The sequence below is a fragment of the Schistocerca piceifrons genome, chromosome 4, assembly GCF_021461385.2.
Source record: "Schistocerca piceifrons isolate TAMUIC-IGC-003096 chromosome 4, iqSchPice1.1, whole genome shotgun sequence".
Lineage (NCBI taxonomy): Eukaryota > Metazoa > Arthropoda > Insecta > Orthoptera > Acrididae > Schistocerca > Schistocerca piceifrons.
This window is the reverse complement of record NC_060141.1, coordinates 761,334,213-761,349,767: the sequence shown is the minus strand read 5'-3', so window position 1 is coordinate 761,349,767 and position 15,555 is coordinate 761,334,213. Positions and strand designations below refer to the sequence as shown.

The 15,555-nt window shown below is 38.6% G+C and overlaps 1 protein-coding gene across 2 annotated transcripts in view; it reads right to left on the bottom strand.

The window, feature by feature from the left end:
* The window catches only part of LOC124794820 (putative protein tag-52), a 141,335-nt gene that overhangs the window by 88,893 nt on the left and 36,887 nt on the right, over positions 1–15,555 (bottom strand). The window contains exon 4 of one of the 2 annotated variants that reach the window (XM_047258478.1): positions 2,626–2,812. In XM_047258478.1, the coding sequence (XP_047114434.1) occupies positions 2,626–2,812 (187 nt within the window). The remainder of the gene's footprint in view (positions 1–2,625; positions 2,813–15,555) is intronic. The other variant, XM_047258479.1, reaches the window with a different exon arrangement.

The following is a 15,555-nucleotide window of genomic DNA, read 5'->3' as shown; positions in this document are numbered from 1 at the left end:
CAATATCAGCTTTTCTGAATTGCCCACGTGGAAACTTTCCCTGCAATACATCCTATGTTCCTGTAACCCTCCAGGCCTCGACCTTTGTTAGTCACTGTGCTCACCAATCCAGCCCCTTCTCTGTTCTCATACTAGCACTACGCAGCCGTCATTCCACCATCACACCTGGGTCTTTTTATTTCTCTCCTTTTCCGTTATCCCCCCCCCCCCCCCCTTCCCCACCTCTCCCCTCCTGCACTCAGTCTAACCTACAGCAATTTGCTGTCTGCCAGCCCCACCATACTATCCCTCCCCCTCCCTGCTCCAGCCTCCTCCTTAACCCCAACCAGTTGCCACTCCCATCATGCACTGGTGCTGCTGCTCGCAGTGTGGTTTCAGTTGCCTGCAGTCATGTGTGTGAGTTACGTTCGTGTATGTGCATGCTTTTGTGTGTGTGTGTGTGTGTGTGTGTGTGTGTAGGGGGAGTCTAATTCAGAAGATGGCCTTTTTGGCCAAAAAGCTTTTGTTTGACAGTCTTTTGTTGTACCTATCTGTGACTTAACATCTCTGCCATATGGGAGTAGCAGTCTATCCTTTCCATAATACTGTCTACATCTACATACATGATCCACAAGTCACTGTACAGTGTGTGGTGGAGGGTATCTTGTACCACAACTAGTCGTTTCCTTTCCTGTTCCACTCGCATATAAGGTGACGGTAAAACAACTGTCTATATTCTTCTGTATGATCCCTAATTTCTCGTATCTTATCTTCATGGTCCCTACATGAAATGTAAGTTGACAGCAGTAGGATTATTCTGCCATCGGCTTCAAATGCCGATTCTCTAAACTTTCTCAGTAATGTTCTTTGAAATGAATACCTTCTTCCCTCCAGGGATTCCCACTTGAGCTCCCAGAGTATATATGTAACACTCTCATGTTGATCAAACCTACTGGTAACAAATGGTTCAAATGGCTTTGAGTGCTATGGGACTTAACATCTCAGGTCATCAGTCCACTAGAACTTAGAACTACTTAAACCTAACTAACCTAAGGACATCACACACATCCATGCCCGAGGCAGGATTCGAACCTGCGACCGTAGCGGTTGCGCGGTTCCAGACTGAAGCGCCTAGAACCACTCTGCCACAACGGCCGGCCTACTGGTAACAGATCTAGCAGCTTACCTCAATTGCTTTAATGTCTTTTTTCAATCCGAACTGATGTGGATCCCAAACATTCTAGCAGTACACAAGGATAGGTCCTATATGCAGTCTCCATTACAGATGAACTACATTTTCCTAAAATTATCTCAATAAACCGAAGTCGACAATTCGCCCTCCCTACCACAATTCTCACATCCTCTTTTCATTTCATACTGATTTGCAACATTATGCCCAGATATTTAAATGACGTTATTGTGTCGAGCAGAAAACTACTAACGCTGTATCCGAACATTATGAGTGTGTTTTTCCTATTCATCCACATAAACTTACACATTTCTACTTTAAGAATCAGCTGCCATTCATCACACCAATTAGAAGTTTTGTCTTGTTTATCTTTTATCAACCTACAGTCACTTCGACACCTTGAAAAATCTATACTGGAACCATCAGTGATCATCAATTGCTTCTTCTTGTATGATAGACTCAGCAGTGCACCTTAGGAACCATATGCGAAAGTAACAATAAGAAATGTTTTTAAAATAATAAATAAATAAATAAATAAACAAAAGTAAACCATTAAGTTTTACATTAAGATGCCTGTACTTAATGTTATTTAACTTCTGAACTTGAGTAAACATACGGAGTTTGCAGAACTGGAATGTGAAGTAAGAATATGATCTTTGTTGTTAGAGCGGTGTTGGCCATCGACTGCACCCATGGCAAACGGAATGTGCAAGCAATTCCAAATTATTTTTAAAAAAGAAATGGATTAAGAGCTTCTTGAAGTGTTGAATAAAACAATCAAGCTGCATTGGTGTGAATAAGATACAGTTTCGTGTTTAAGCTTGCTTATGTGGGATTTTGAAATGACAGATATGGGAAATAACACATTTAGTAAAGTAAGGGCTCACTGGAAATTGAGGGTGTACTTCCAATTGTACAGCTGAGTTGTTGCGACTGTTTTATTCACAATATTTTGATGACTGACTCATTTGGCTTCTTCAAGTGCTGGGAGCTGTGCTGTTGTGTGTACTCACTGCCTGGACTCCAACCAGGCTGCAGCAAAACAACCCAAAAGATGAACCAACAACGTGGGGAATGACAGATTGCTACTTACCGTAAAGAATACACGTCAAGTTACTTTGTGTGTGTGTGTGTGTGTGTGTGTGTGTGTGTGTGTGTGTGTGTGTGATGAAGGCTGTGGCTGAAAGCTATGTGTGAGTGCCTTAATTGTGCCTGGCTGCAACTTGACGTGATTTCTTTATGATAAGAAGCAATCTGTTGTTTCCTATATTGTTGTTATTCTTATCTGGAGTTTCCATTTTTGACAAAAGATGAACCACTCAACCACGCTTGTGTTTTGTAGCACATTCATTTTTAAACAACTGATACATTGTTTTATCAGTTGTTACCAATTCCTGTTTGTTAAGATTCTCGTATTGATCTTTGACTTACGCTTATCTATTACACTTGTAACATACCAACCAATGCAGCATAATCCTTGTGTGACTTTGGAGTGTAGGAGAGAACTTCTTGTAGTAGTAATCTGTATCTTGGTACTCGCTGGATTGGAGTGATGAGTAAAGATGGCAGTTTCGTTCCAACTTCAGGCCGACTTTCTTGATCCTTAATAAAACTGTTCAACTTTCCATTCTTCTTGCCAATATCCTACAATAGTTTACATTTTGTCAGTGATATATGAACTTAGTCACAGCTATACAATATAATAACAATGTGTATGTAAGGGGAAAAAGTTTACTAGTTATGAGAAGTGACTCAACAAAGTATTCAAAATAAAATATCCATGCTCAATATACCAAATATGTTGGTTGACTACAAAAACTACAGAAACTCAAGTGTATGCTATATAATTTGCTCTCCCACTGTGGTATTAAGATGTTGGTGTGTGCGGACAGCATTGCTAGTCAAACTGAGTGGTCCATTCACAATGCAGTATTTATTACCTTGGAGTATTATTTTATTACAGAAAGACAGTTATTGTGTCAACAGGAGAAACAGCAAAAAAAGGTACTACCTATCATTTAAATGATTTAAAAGTAGCACATAAAAGGAATAAAAAGCACATGTATCAGACTGTATGAAAATATGCAGAGGAGAAACAGCTATCAATGAAATCACTTAGTATTTATTGTCAAAACATAGTTTTTTGGTTTTAGAATATAAACTGGAAAGAGACTGGATGTCGCTGATGCCAGGAAGCAATGAGAGTACCATTCGTAAATTCCTACGTAATTGCACCAGCAACTCATCTCGTCTGTGTCAGAACCTCATATCATAGTATGAGGTTCTGACACAGACATGATGACTACATAGAGAATTCTATGAACTTGTGCACCAAACTATTATTAATGCTCTTTTCCCCCATTCCATTCAAGTATAGAGCACAGGAAAAATGACTGCTTAAATGTCTCATCTCTGAGTAACTGCTGCAACCTACATCCTTCTGAATCTGTTGAGTGTATTCGTGCCTTGGTCTCCCTCCATGGTTTTTTCCGTCCACTACTAAATTGATGCCTCAGAATGTGTCCCCCCAACCGACCCTTCTACTATTCAAGTTGTGCCGCAAATTCCTCTTCTCCTCAATTCTGTTCAGTACCTCCTCGTTAGTTATTTGATCTACCCACCTAATCTCGCTACCATTACGAAATCTATTTTCGGCCTTCATCTTCTAAAGATGCCAAAGCGGTCACATTGTCCCACCTTCCTGTGGGTCCTGACCCCCACTTTGATTGTGAAGAATTGCTTTGCTTCTATTTTAATACTGAAGTGCAGAACTTGGTCAAGGATTTACCAATTACGAGCTTGCGCATAGCAGCTGCCGTTGCCACTGACTTGGACTGAGGTCACACCCTCCTTTCCAGTTCTGTCATCAGGCGCTGCATAAGCCAGTCACCCTCTGGCATCACCACACATTCATGCCCTATGTTCCGGTGTCTGCCACGCATCGTCCCGCCCCCTCTGTCGGCACAGACTGGCGCTGCTCAATATCTGATGAATGTGTTTTTCGTCACGCCACTGGCGCCCCCTCCATCACCTAGGTGCCCATTTCACAAAAGGGAGATGTGTGTTGTATCCTATTACTAGTGTGTATGAGTGTTAGTGCGCGAACTGCGGTGTCATCATGTGTAGAGTAGTGCTGACTGAACTCCTCCAAGTTATTCTAATTTGTACCACCAGCTGTTCTGTATCTTGTGGTGCAGTTCCAAGAGACTATTTTTGTTACTGTTCAGAGGTTACAAATAAAAGCCATATTTGTGTGACTTGGATCCATTTTGTGTATTACTTGGTTACTATACTAAGTGTGTGACCAAATGCCGAAAAAAAAAAATATATATTGTTTACAATGTCACTGTGTTCTCTTTGGGTGGTCTATCCATTAATAAGCTATTTGAGAATTATCTCTAGTAGTTGGTTAGAAATCCACTACTAATGGCACAGTCTTAAACCTGCTGACAACAAACAGACTTTATTGACAATTAATGGCATTGAAATAAATGTTCAGAAATCTAAAACATATTCCTGCTTAGCAGGTGCAACAAGATGCTGATACATAAGTTCCTGAAAAGCCAGTAACAAATATTCAGTTCTGTTAAGGAAGGCGAGGGAGATCTTTGGCACAAATTCCAATACTTTAGGGCACACAATAGATAAGTTTACCTTAGTATAAAACCTGACTTGCTACTTTTTTTCACAGAAAATTTATCAGTTTACATTTGAATCAGTGTGCTTCATTACTGACTCAAAGGGAGCCTTGCTAACAAACTCAGCTGAATTGAGATGTTATATAAAGTATTAATGGCAGTTACACAGCAATTAATCAACAATTCAGAAGCAAAATCTTATCTACAAACTGTTGTAAAGACCTTCAGGAGAAAGAGATCAACAAATCAAAATTGTTAATGTAGATGTTTGTTAAATACATTGGCACTGATGATAGTTAACAAAATATTAAATTCTGCCTTCTGCAGTTTTTTCATTGGAGAAAGAGCACTCCAGCTCCTTTTGATTGATGCATATATGTAAAATGATAGAACAATGTTTAAAAATATTCAATACAATTCTACTGAGTAAACTCCCTTGCAGATATGCAAAATGAATTATCTTTTCCAGCAGTAGTTTATCAGAAATCTCAAATGCAATGAAAAACCTCCACCTGAGTGAAGAAATGTACAGGTTTCAGTAATTTTTAAGAAGAATGGATGTACCAAACTACTGAAATGTATCACTAACTTTTATACATCCATCTTCTATTTCAGATGGAGAGTGAAAGAACAGCTGGTCAGTATATGAGGATTAATGGTAATGTCTTCAGTCATGTGTAAATGGCTGAAAGTGTTACCTTTAATCCAAAAATTCTCATACCTGTATCACTAATGTCAATTTGTTGAAAAGGTATAACAACTTCTTTTGTTTACATAACAGGCGTTTCTTTGGAGATTGAGCAATTACTCTATCTGAATCAACTCCAATTTCACAGCACCAATTATGTTAACACAGCTTGCTCAGTTCACTTACGAGACAAAAATGACATTAGGGTGTCGGATTCAAGAAAATGTCATGTTTCGTTATTTGCAGAATGTATTCAATACAAATCCACACTGCTGCATACCAAGTAAAATGCATCCATACAGGATATAATACAGGGTATCTGGTTGTACTGAAGACTCGTTTGCATTTAGGACTAGGTACGTCTCAAGTACTGAGTAGGAGAGTACAATCACAGAAATTCTGACTCATCTGGAAATTAACTTATGGTTGTGCTCCCTTAACATCACCTGTGGTTGGAATAAGATGCCAAGTTCAGCCTGATGAAGTGAAGTTAATTATCAAATAGGCATGTACATATGGCATGAATAGATATTACATGAAATCAACAATAAAACTTCACAAAAATACTCCACGCATATGAATACTACAGCTCACTGTTAAGTCAACATAAAAATGTAAGTCACTAATACTCATTAGCATGATGCATTTTGGCTGCAAGCTGCCATCATCTGGTGCATTACAGCTACATGCACAATGGTGGTGGTGGTGGTGGTGGTGGTGGTTAGTGTTTAACGTCCCGTCGACAACGAGGTCATTAGAGATGGAGCGCAAGCTCGGGTTAGGGAAGGATTGGGAAGGAAATCGGCCGTGCCCTTTCAAAGGAACCATCCCGGCATTCGCCTGAAACGATTTAGGGAAATCACGGAAAACCTAAATCAGGATGGCCGGAGACGGGATTGAAACATGCACAATAATCTGAAGTGTGATGAGGATTATTCACTGTGTGTGCCAGTGCTGTTAAGTACCAAAATTTGACTATTTTTGCTGGAAATTTATTTGTTTGACACACGGAGCACAGAACTAAACACAACATCATCAGTATGTTATGTGATGATTACGATTTTATTACTGTGTTCTGTGTGTCAGACAAATTTCCAGCAAAAATTGTTAAATTCTGGTACATAACATCACTGGCACAAGTAAACCTCATTACACTTCAGACTAACGCACATGTAATTGTAATATTACCTGATGACAGTAGCATGCTGCCAAAACACATCGTGCAAATAAACATTAGCAAAAAGTGACTGAAGCAGTAAACATTATTTTATAAATTTAAATAATGCAGCTGCTGACTTCATTCAATTCCATACAACATGGATAATATTAAGTTAAATTTTAGAGTTTGTTAGAGCATGTGTGGGAGCCCAGTTACCTGACTGACTTATTTGGAACTTACCAGTGTACTGTCATACATACACGTGCATTTGTTGACAATTTGGTCAAAATTTGTCAATAATGTCAAAACATTTTTATAAGACAACGGCCTCATCGGGACCACACTTTACATCATCAAAATGCACATTACTTGAAGAGAGGTGACATACAGGAATATCTCTTCAAGTCAGCATAGTCTACATATTCGTCACTAGAGAACATCAACTGTACCGATATTTAAAATAATTCTCATCTATTCTCCACTCTAAGTTGCACATTTTTCAAATAGGCGACATGTTTCTACCTCTCTGGATCAGCTTCAGATCTACGTAATTGCACCAGCAACTCATCTCATCTGTGTCAGAACCTCATATCATAGTATGAGGTTCTGACACAGACATGATGACTACATAGATCTGAAGCTGATCCAGAGAGATTGAAACATGTCACAAATTTTAAAAAATGTGCAACTAAGACTGAAGAATGGTTCTAAATTTCTTCAGATTGTGATGTTTTAATAAGAAGAAAGGCACCCACCCATGTAACATGATAATTGTTAAATATAGGGTGGATGAGCTCCCATCACATGTGGATTCCAAACAAATCTTTCCTGGTGACAGTTGAATTAAGAATAAATTTGTATAATTTCTCTTTGTGTATGTGTACTACAGTCTCAAATGGAACGAATATGATGATAACTGCTCAATGTCTGTTTTGCTTTTCACACTGAAACCTCATTATGTTACTACTAATCATCGCTATATTTTGAATTTTTTAATGTTTATGAGTAGATTCTCTGATGAACTGCGACAAAAAGTGAAATATATGTTCTGTGAAGGCGAGCAAGAGGAATATTATGCACAGCTATTTAGCTAATCCACATTACTACAATAACTTATTTCACAACTTTACTTTTAAATTGTTCATTTTTCTTTCATACTGCGCAGTTCTTCCATCGTTTTATTTGGCAGTAGTCTATTCTATAATTTTTCTACACCAATTGGTTTTCCCCTACTCCCGCTTCTCCATAACCTGCTGACACAGCTTAATAGGCAATATGCTAGCTTGCAAGATAGGGCAGAGAGCCAGGCACAGATTGGTCTGGTACATCGGTCAGCCTAAGTGTGGTTTTCATGTGGGTTTCCATGCTATTTTAGATAAATGCAAGTCTGATCCCCCATCACCATCTCAGATAACATAACAGATAAACAAACAGTTAAAATACGATAACACACAGAACAAAGTTTACACAATTGAGCTCACAACTTCCCTCTCTCAGGTTAACTAATGACTGTTGTGAGACGAAGAGCATCTGGAAATAAAATGAACATAGAATATTCTGAGAAACCACATTTGTGTATGATGGGATAAACACTAGGAAAGGGAGACTTTTTTCCTCCTATCTGCTTTTATTATACCTTATTGTTCTGTCAGATTCTCTGCTATCCCTCCCTACCATCTCTCACGTACCAAGTTTTAAAATTACGTTGGTTACTATATTTCATTTTTCCAGTCTTGCTGTATGCCACTTCCTTGCTCAATCCCAGGCTAGACTCCTTTTGTCCAGTCTTTTTTCCATCTTACAAAGGTCATCGAGAAAAATAAATACCCTTGAGTTATACAAAGTAAAAAGTACTATTTTCATTGGAGAAACAATTCTGTTATGTACTTGAAGCTTCCTTCACTTCTCTACATCAATACCTCCTACATTTAAACATTTATCAAATCTGGTCACAATTTTCAGAATTCCTGTTTATATTATTCTGCCACAATTTCGTTAAACCAAGTGGTCACTGTATTCAGACAAAAGACCTTTCACACAGTGCACTCCTCTTCCTTTTTTCAGTGACAAGTGGTTTCTGCAGCAGCTATTGATAGAAGTTGCAAGAAGACATCCTTGTGCAGTTGCCATGTGGTCAAAATGAGCTGCATGATTGAATATCCCACTGATGGTGACGTAAGGAGTGTTATTCGATTTCCAAACACTCAAAAGAGTGAAACTGGCAGATATTGACCGACAATTGAAAGCCGTGTATGGTAATAATGGAATGAAGGAAAGAAATGTGAGGAAATAGTGTGAAATGTTCAACAATTGAAGAACAAATGTACGTAACGAAACATGAACTGTACGCCAATCGCTCATCACAGAAGGCCTGAAAACTGCAATGAACACAGAATCTTGAAAGACAGTTACCTCACTCTTGACGAACTAAACGTTGTGTATATTGATAATTTTCACTTATGGACCGTCTGACAGCAACTGAATAAAACACAATTTTAGTGCCATACGCGTTTCGCCTTTATTTTCTGCAAGGCATCATCAGTGGCCTGGAATACGTACATATGAAAATCAGATATTTGATAAGATAACCACAAATGAAAGTTTCAAAATCATATATTGGTACAGATACGTGGATGACATTATTTGTCTGGCAGACGAGCCAAGTGAAAAAATAGATGAACTCCATTCAGAAATAAACAAAGCTCATAAGAACATAAAATTCACACTTGAAAAAGAAAATCAAATAAATTTTCTTGACATTACAATTAAAAAAGAAAATGGAAAACATACATTTAACATCTTTAGAAAACCAACAGCCATGGACACAATAATACATTCCACATCTAACCACCCCCAAAGCCAGAAACTTGCAGCACTAAGACACATGTCACATAGATTAAACAGAATCCCACTCAGCAAGAGAAACTATGAACAAGAAATGTACACGATCATACAAATAGCTAGGAACAACGGGTATGACACACATGTGGTACACAGGCTCAATCAAAAAATAAAAACACAAATAAAAAACAAACACAACATTTCCACAATACAAAAGAACTCACAAGCTGAAAACTTACAAACACACTCAACAAACACACACAATGACAACACCACACAGAAAAGAACCAGATGGTACGCCATGACCTACACACATAAACTAACACACAGAGTTGCAAACATCCTAAAGAGACAGGGCTTCAAAATAGCATATAAGCCTGGGCAAACCCTTCAATCACACATAAGCCAGCCAGCTACCAAGAGGGACAAATTCCAACAATCAGGAATATATAAACTTGAATGTCAAAGTTGTGATGCAGTATACATAGGAATGACATGCAGGAATTTTGAAACAAGATACAAAGAACATATCAGATGTTGGAAGTATGAAACAAACCATTCCACATTTGCAGAGCATTTAAAACACTACAACCATCATCCTACAAACATGGAACAAGAAATGAAAATAATGAGAATAAGCAACCATGACAAACATCTTATACAAATGCAAGAAAACTTCCACATCCAGAAAGCCATAGCAGAAAACAAACATGTGATAAATGAACAAACACACATCAGCACAGGCTCCCTACTACACTTAATAAAGGAAATGATAACACACACACACACACACACACACACACACACACACACAGCACAAAAAAATATATATCACACCAAAACACACACACACACATACACAGGACAAAAAACAAAAATAAATAAATAAATACAATAAAATTAAATTAATACGAAAAAAAAAAAAAAAAAAAAAAAAAAAAAAAAAAAAAAAAAAAAAAAAAACCACACACACACACACACACACAAATGCATACACGAACAGACCACAGATACTTCAATAGTTACACTCATAAGTTTGGCAGTAATATTCGATCTTTGGCAAAAACATTTGACAGTCGGCAACAGAAACCAAAACATTGCATTAAAACAAGCATTCAGTGCATAGTGCTGTGGAATGCGGAAAAAACAGCAAATTGGCACTCATAGGAAGAAGAACAACACCAAAAATGGAACAGGAGCGTAATATGTAAGAAACTGTCTACACAACCTGTAAGTACAGTTCAAAACATTACCACTTCATAGGAAATACCAACCACCAGAACTGTTTATAACCTATAGGCACAGTGACAAAAATGTAAATAAAATAGCTAACATATGTACATATTCCAGGCCACTGATGATGCCTTGCAGAAAATAAAGGCGAAACGCATATGGCACTAAAATTGTGTTTTATTCAGTTGCAGTCAGACGGTCCATAAGTGAAAATTATCAATATACCGTAGTATTACGCGCAACTGAGGAGGACAGGACCACAAAAGTTGAAGATGTAAACGTTGTGTTTCCAAACATTTCTCCTTCTTTGCTTGGTGAAATTGTTTATTACAACAGCTTGGATGCAACAAAACTGTACATGGTGATTTCTGCAGAAACTGAGTGATTTAAACAAAACTCTAATACTGGACTCAGCATTAGCATTCTTGGCTCGGCAACACACAGACGGAGACACTTTTCTCAATTGGACTATGATGACACCTGGGTATCACATCACCCCGGAGAGCAAGCATCAATCACTTGAGTGGCATCATCCCTCACCATCCAAAAACCCGAGAAACTTCATATGGACTATCTCAACACCAAATTTCATGGCAACCACATTCTGAGATTTTAAAGATGTTCTTTTGGTATTTCATGCCAACAGACACTGAAAAGTACAGTGAACCATCAAAGACGAAAAGCAAGAAATGCTTTCTGCAGGAATCTCTCTCCTTCATAATAATGCCCACCCTCACACTGCTGCCGCAGCTCAAGAATTGCTGGATCAATTTGGATGGGAAATTTTTGATAATCCACCCTATAGTCCGGGCCTGGCTTGCAGCAATCTCCACCTTTTCTGTGAGCTGTAAGAGTTTCTGAATAGTAAATAGTTTGGACATGATGGAGAGTTGGAGAATGCACTTATCATTTGGCTTAATGAACTAATATCAGAAGAGTATGATGTGGGAACTCTGAAGTCTGTGATCAGACACAACAAATGTTTAAATCTGGGGTGTGATTATGTAGAGGAAAGAAGGAAGCATCACGTATGTAACAAAATTGTTGTTTCCAAGAAATAGTGTGTTTTTATTCTGTATAACTAAAAGATCTTTATTTTCTGGATGTCCCTTGTATTTGCTGGCTGAAGGAAGCCCCCTTACGCTGAAATTTTGTATTTATGTCACTGCATAAGCCTGTGATTGCTGCTGTTGAAGTTAAGAAGTTATGTCTACCTCATAGGTACGATTCTACTGGTCCTATAGGCCAAATGAATTGACCATTCAATGGTGCTTTCTATGTTGGTGCACAGTCAATAATAGCTATTTTATTATTAGTGTTCATTAAACAGCAATAGCAAGGAAACACACACAGTGTTTTATACACTCCACCATCGCTCTCTCTTCTTTATGTATGAACTGATCATGAGTGTGTCACAAGCACACACCAAAAACCCACGTGGAGTATACAAGAGCATCTCTCTACCATATGACAGGAGTCTCACTTCCTCCACATGTAGCCTGAACCCATTTATATCCCACTATAAATGGAAGCTGCCTTACTAGTGAGTTTTTATTTTATGTTTTCCCTTCTCTCTCTGTGATGGTGAAATAGTGAAATCGAAAAGAGACTGGGGTGGGTGTTGTGTAAAACATAAGAGGTTGGGCGAATTTCACTGTCATTATTATCAATATTATTTTCTTTAAAATTATTATGTAAGGCTAGTGAAGTGTAGTCTGATGGGTGTTGACACCCTTTACGTTTTTGGTGTTTCAGTAATCATCTCCTTTCTGGGAAAATGAGAGTGATTTATTGATTTGTGATACTTTCATTAATTGATCTATGTCTGCCTGGAAGGATTAATATATGGCTTCTGATGCATTCTACTCTATGGCAATTTCTGGTGCCATAGGAAAAATGACTGGTTTTATCCTGAGTCCAGTACTTAACTGTATCTGCAAATGCAAGTGTTAATACTTCACTTGCACAAGAGTACATTGTAGGACAATTTTTCTGAAACTGTTTCTGTGGATTAAGATGTGAATTATGACAGTCATTTTGTCAAAAATAAACACACACACACACACACACACACACACACACACACACACACACACACGAAACTCTCACTCAAGCATGACCACAGTCTCTGGCAACTGGAGCCAGACTGCGAGCAGCTGAGCACTATGGGAGAGTCAACCAGTTGGGAGTAAGCAGGAGGCTGGGGAGAGGGAAGGATAGCAGGATAGGGGTGGGGGACGTTAAAGTGCTGCTGGGAGCATGCAGGGACAAGGTGGAGAGTAGAGCAGCTAGGTGCAGTCGGGAGGTTAGGCAAGGGGCAGTGCAGAAAAGGGGGGGAGGGGTGAGGGTAGTGGAGAAGGAGACAAGTAAAAAGACTGGATGCCTTGGTGGAATGAGGGCTGTGTAGTACTGGAATGGGAACAGGGAAGGGGGTAGATGGGTAAGGACAATGTCTAATGAAGATTGAGGCCAGGATGGTTACAGGAACATATGCTACATTGCAGGGAGAGTTCCCACCTGCACAACTCAGAAAAGCTGGTTTTGGTGTAATGATGCAGATGGAACAAGCTATGGAGTGGTCACTGAAATGAGGGACGACGTGTTGGGCAGCACGCCCAGCAATAGGGTGGTCCACTTGTTTCTTGCCACAGTTTGTAGGTGGCCACTCATGCGGACAGACAGCTACTTGGTTGTCATGCCAACATAAAATGTAGCACAGTGGTTACAGCTTAGCTTGTAGATCACATGACTGGTTTCACAATAGCTCGTCTTTATGGGATAGGTGATGTTAATGACTGTACTCGAGTAGTTGGTGATGAGACGGTGTATGGGACAGACCTTGCATCTATGTCTATTACAGGGACATGAGCCATAGGTAAGGGGGTTGGGAGCAGGGGTTGTGTAAGGATGCATGAGGATATTGTGCAGGTTTGGTGGGTGGTGGAATACCATTATGGAGCAGGTGGGAAGGATAGTAGGTAGAACATTTCTCATTACAGGGCTCAACAAGAGGTAGTCGAACCCCTGAGAAAAAATGTAATTCAGTTGATCCAGTCCTGGGAGGTACTGAGTAACGAGGGGAGTGCTCCTCTGTGGCCAAACAGTGGGACTTGGGAGATGTTGGACGAGTGGAAAGAAAAGACACAGGAGATTTTTCTTTGTACAAGGTTGGAAGGGTAATTACAATCTGTAAAGGCCTCAGTGAGACTTTCAGTATATTTTGAGAGGGACGGCTCGTCATTATAGATTCAATTCAATTCAATTTTTATTATCACATAACATGCCTTATACAATCAAAGATTGTGACATAGGTGACTTGTCAGTTTTTACACTATATATAACAATACTAAAAATAGACAATAAACTAATAATATACATGGTGTAACATCTTCAAAGAGGTATTTTAATTACAATTATAATGCATTGTTACCATTCATGAAATCTTCTACACTATAGTAACATTTATCTTTCAGATATTTTTCCAGGTCTCTTTTGGTGCCTTTTATATTTGGGTCATCCATATCTTTCCATATTTTATTTACAAATTTCATGCCCATATAGTATGGGGTTTTTTCATATGATTTTAAACGGTGGGTAGGTAACATGTAGCTCGTTCTATGTCTTGTATCATATTGATGCAAGAAGAAGTTGCCCTCAAAAAGTTGTGGGTTTCTTTTCGTGAAAGTGAGAGTTTCATAGATGTATATGCTTGAATGCTCATTAGATCCAGTTTTACAAATAAAGGTTTGCAGTGTTGCTTTGGGTTTGCTCCCACCATTGCTCGGATGATTCTTTTTTGTAATCTAAAAGCTCTAAGTAAATTTGTTTTTTCAGACCCCCAGAAAATTATACTATACCTAATGACTGAAACAAAATATGCATTATATACAGTTTTTCTTACAGCTAAATCAGTAATACTATACAAGATATTCATAATATATACAAGGCTATTTAGTCGACCCAGTATGTTGTCCACATGGCAACTCCATAACAGGTTTTTATTGACTAACACGCCAAGGAATTTGACACAGTCTGCAGTCTCTAATTTTTTGCCCATATACCTTATTTCACTTATAGACTGTGCAGATTGTTTTGTGGTAAAATGAACAATTTCTGTTTTTGTAATATTTAATGTCAAGTTATTGTTTTTGACCCATGCCTCCACTTCCCCAAGTGTTTGTTCAATATGACGAATTAGGTCTACCTCATTTTTACAACAGACTACAGCTGTTGTGTCATCTGCATAGAGGATAGTATCAGACTGGACCTGACATGGCATATCATTAATATAATATAGAAAAAGCAGTGGCCCTAATCTTGAGCCTTGTGGAACACCTAATTGAGTGTTTTTCCAGCCAGAGAGAAATTTCTTGCCGTTGATGTTAATAAGTACTCTTTGTTTTCTATTTGCCAAGTATGATGACATCCAGCTAAGAGATTTGCCTTGAAAACCATAGCGTGCCAATTTTTGGAGAAGCAGGTCATGATTTACTGTGTCGAAGGCTTTGGACAGGTCACAAAAGATGCCTGACACACACATTCTATCATCAAGACATCTGCTGACTTTTGTGACTAATTCATTTATTGCATGGATTGTGCTGCGGCCTTTTCTGAAACCATATTGATTGCCTAAGATAATGCTGTTAGATGAATTGTGATTTTCAATCTGATCACATGCAGCTCTTTCAAATATGCGATGGTAACAGGTGGCTAGGCAGTATGGAAGGAACTTCTTGGTGTGGAGTGGGTGGAAGCTGCCGAAGTGGAGGTATTGCTGGTGGTTGGTAGTTTTGATATGGACAGAGGTACTGATACAGCCATCTTTTAG